This window comes from Argopecten irradians, chromosome 14, assembly GCF_041381155.1.
Source record: "Argopecten irradians isolate NY chromosome 14, Ai_NY, whole genome shotgun sequence".
NCBI classification, from domain to species: Eukaryota; Metazoa; Mollusca; class Bivalvia; order Pectinida; family Pectinidae; genus Argopecten; species Argopecten irradians.
This window is the reverse complement of record NC_091147.1, coordinates 31,615,904-31,620,295: the sequence shown is the minus strand read 5'-3', so window position 1 is coordinate 31,620,295 and position 4,392 is coordinate 31,615,904. Positions and strand designations below refer to the sequence as shown.

Here is a 4,392-nt window from a genome sequence, read left to right as displayed (position 1 = left end):
CACTCTCAGTGGTAATGTTGGATCATAGTGCGTGAGAACGTCTTTCGACGTGACCATGCGTTTGACTTCCTCAAACGCGGACTGACATTCCTCGTTCCACTCCCACTTAGAATCTTTCTGCAGCAGTGTATGTAGTGGACTGAGTGTTGCGGATAGGTTTTTTAGGAAGCGTCCATAATAGTTCACAATTCCCAGAAAAGATCTTAATTCTGTGGTGTTCGTCGGTACAGGTGCGCTTACCACCGCTTCCACCTTCTCTTGGGTCTTGTGCAGTCCATCACTGTCTATTTCATGACCACAGAAAGATACACGTTTCCTGAAAAATTCGCACTTGTCCAAATTTGCTCTAAGACCGTACTCCTGGATTCGTTCCAACACAGAACTGACATTTTGCAGGTGTTCATCAGTGGTTTTGCCTGTGATTATCATGTCGTCTATGATACACTTGACCCCTGGCAAACCTTGTAAGATTGTGTCCATCGTTCTTTGCCAAATAGCTGGAGCGGACGCGATACCGTATACCAAACGATTAAATTGGTATAGCCCCTTTTCTGTGTTGATAGTCAACAGATGATGCGAATCCTCATCGACCTCCATCTGTAAGTACGCTTGTCGCAGATCCAACTTTGTAAAATGTTTCCCTCCTGAGAGTGCCGCAAAAATGTCCTCAATTCTCGGTAGTGGATATTGGTCGATTTCCAAAACTGGGTTAACGGTGACCTTGAAATCACCACACAGACGGACTTTGCCTGTTTTCTTTATCACCGGTACGCCCATTCACTGTAGTTCACTTTGGTTAAGATACCATTTTCAACAAGACTGTTTATTTCTGCTTCTACTTTTGGACGGATAGCATAAGGCACTGGCCTCGGTTTACAGAATTTTGGTGTGGCGTCCTTTTTCAAGTTTAGCTTGGCCTTGACCCCATTTACCGTTCCAAGGTCATCTCCAAATACGTCCTTGTATTTGTCCAAGATAGTCTGCAATTTAGCAGGTGGGTTCACATGTTCTGTATCCTTACCAGCCTCACTTCGTTTCACAGAGACAGATTTTATGGTTGGCCAATCTAATGTGATATGTTTCAACCACTCGCGTCCAAAAAGTGTAGGTCCACCTTTCTGTACTACATATAACTTCAGGGTTTTACATTGTTTATTATATTCAACCTTCACATTTGCCACACCCAATGGTTTGAGTTTTTCACCTGAATATGTTTTCAAACACACATCAGCACGTGTCAAATTTTTCATTTGACCAGGGAAATGTTTCTCATATGACTTCTGCGCCATTACAGAGACAGCTGCACCTGTATCTAGCTCCATTTCCACTTCCAACCCATTTAGCTTAGGTTTTAACACTATTGCCCCATCTCTGGACTTCTCCATAGACATAATTTCAAGTGATGCTATGAAATCATCATCTTCATCTTTTTCCTCAATCATATGGACCTTACCGCCCTTCGGTCTCTTTCATGCTTTTCTACAGTGACCGGTTTTATGACAACCGTAACATTCTTTATCCTTAAAATAACACTCATCGGGGTTATATGATGTAGAGTTACAGCGGTAGCACTTTGACTGTTTATATTTGTCGCGATCAGGTTTCTTCGGAACACTTCGACTGTCCGGTCGCCGTTTCGCAGGCTTCGATGCAATTTTGTGGACCGTCGCTGAAGATCCAGACCGCAGTTCATTCGCGTCGCGTGCTGCTATTTCCATAGCGATAGCTATCTAGCTGTTCAAGAGTTAAAGTTGCCTCAGACAACAGGGTTTTTTTTGTGCTCAGACCGTAAGCCAAAACCAAGCGATCCCTTAATGCATCATTCAGAGTCGCAGCGAACTCACAATGTTCAGCTAATTTCCTGATAGCTGCCAAGTATTCGCGTATACTTTCACCTTCCTTTTGGTCTCTTTTATGGAATCTGAAACGTTCCGCAATAGCCAAGGGTTTTGGGCTCAGGTGGTTTTTCAGAAGGTTAACTAACTCATCATATGTTTTGTCAGAAGGCTTTGCTGGGGCGGTCAATCCACGTAATAACGTATAGGTCGGCCCACCCATTAGACTCAATAACGCCGCTACTTTCTTTTCGTTTTTGACGTCGTTACAAATGAAATACTGGTCGAGGCGTTCACTTTCACTGTCCCATGTTTCGACGGAACTATCAAAAATGTCTATACGACCTTTATTCCCTGCCATGACGAACAAGAGTGTGAAATGGTGTGCAAATGTCAACTTTCCCACGACCACGTGGATTTACAGTGAGGGGGGATGTAACACGGACACCGCTCCGAACAGCTCAGTACATCGGTATTGACAGTTTACTGGTGAAATGGCGTTACCTTCACAACATTGATACCTTTATTCATTGTTCGCTTGAGTTCGTATCATCCTCGTCGCCAGATATGATTTGTTCTTCCCAACATGTGTGTATGTATGACAGACAATGCTGCCTGAACTTCATAAATCAATGTTTTGGTTCATGGTTCCATACAAAGGACTAGGTATGGTAAGGGTCTTTAGTGGCCCCCAAATCCGCTAATTTTTAAAGTCTGTTCTTTTAAGACGTTATTCTTGCACTACAAACATGATATATTTGATAGTGCTATTAGGTAATATAGCAGTTCTAGTTGCCATGGCAACCATTTTTATTATACATGATTTATGCAAAATGTGAAAATTTCATCAAAAATTAATTGGCATTTTTATGCAGTTCTTAGATCACCTGACCAAAGGTCATGGTGACCTATTGCGATAGCCTTTTGTCCGTCGTCGTCCGTCGTGCGTCGTCCGTCGTGCGTTAACTTTTTGTTGTGAACACGATAACTTAAGTAAATGTGAACCGAGATTGATGAAACTTTGTATGTAGCTTAATATTAACAAGATCTCGGACGAGTTCGAGTTTCAGGGTTGCTGGGTCAAGTTCAAGGTCACTGCTACTATTTTTAGAAAATCCCTATCAGCACTCTAGCGGCTTCATTCCTTGAGTGATTTTGATCACACTTCACACATAGACAAAGGATCATAATATCTCGGACAAGTTTGAGTGTGAAGATTGCCAGACTAAGGTCAAGGTCACTGTTACTATTTTTAGATAATTTCTTTGTCAGCACTCTAGCGGCTTCATTCCTTGAGTGATTTTGATCAAACTGCACACAAATACAAAGGACTGAAAAAGTTTGAGTTTCAAGGTTGCAGGGTCAAGGTCAAGGTCACCGTTACTATTTTTAGAAAATCCTTTTCAGTGCTCTAGCGGCTTCATTCCTTGAGTGATTTTGATCAAACTTCACACATTTTAAAGGACCATAATATTTTCGACAAGATACAGTTTCAGGATTGCCAGGTCAAGGTCAAGGTCACTGTTACTATTTTTAGGTCACCTGACCATACGTCATAGTGACCTACTGCAATAGCCTATTGTCCATCGTGCGTTAACTTTACTTTGTGAACATGATGACTTGAGTAAATGTTAACCGAGGTTGATGAAACTTTGTATGTAGCCTTATATCAACAAGATTTCGTACGAGTTCAAAAATGGGAATTATTCGACAGTAACGTACAAGTTATTGCCCTTTGTTCTAATTTTATCATTGTGCTTGTGAACAAGATAACTTTGGTAAACTGATTTTGATGAAACTCTGTATGTAGCCTTATATCAACAAGATCTAGGATGAGTTTGAAAAAGGGAATTTTTCGACGGTAGCTATATTATAGAGTTCATGTCCTTTGTAATAATGCTATTATTGGACCTTGTGTTCTAAAGATATTGTGGTGCTTTATCAGAATTGTGAATTTTATAACCCTTGGCCTCTTAATTTGCCCCTGGGGAGGAGGCTAAGTTTGCTATAGTTTATATTGAATACTTCTTGGGTATATTTTTGTTTATTTTCTACTGGAAATTGTTCAAACTTTTGATTCACATTATAACCACAAGACGACATTTTGCTATTATGTCATTTTGACCCTGTCTCATCCCCAAAGGCTGAGGGGTGGAGCCCAGTGGGTTCAAAATGGCTTAAATTATTAGGTCACCTGACCATAGGATGATAAAATTAGAAAGAAAAATAACAACCATATGTCAGTTATGATAAATTGTTCCAGTATGCAAATTCATCCAAGACCTCATTGCATACAGAGTTTCATCAATATCAGTTCATATTTACTTCAGCTTCTGTGTTGAATACAGGAGGGAAAAAATTAACACACCATGTGTTAAAGTCCCTCATAGCTATTATGTTGTCCCTTAAATGACAAATTACTATTGGATGTCAGGTGACCGTTAAGGCCCATGGGCCTCTTGTTCATCTAGTTAACATAGAGCGCATTCTAGAACAAACTTTATATTTCTCAAAATGATCTATTCTTCGTGTCTCCTTATTCCCTTAAAATACAAAG

General features: G+C 40.5%; 1 protein-coding gene across 1 annotated transcript; it reads right to left on the bottom strand.

Moving 5' to 3' along the window:
- Positions 1-1,689: 1,689 nt before the first annotated feature.
- Positions 1,690-2,196, bottom strand: LOC138307161 (uncharacterized). The gene has a single exon (XM_069247791.1). The coding sequence runs from the start codon at positions 2,194-2,196 to the stop codon at positions 1,690-1,692; it is 507 nt and encodes a 168-aa protein (XP_069103892.1).
- Positions 2,197-4,392: the final 2,196 nt, after the last annotated feature.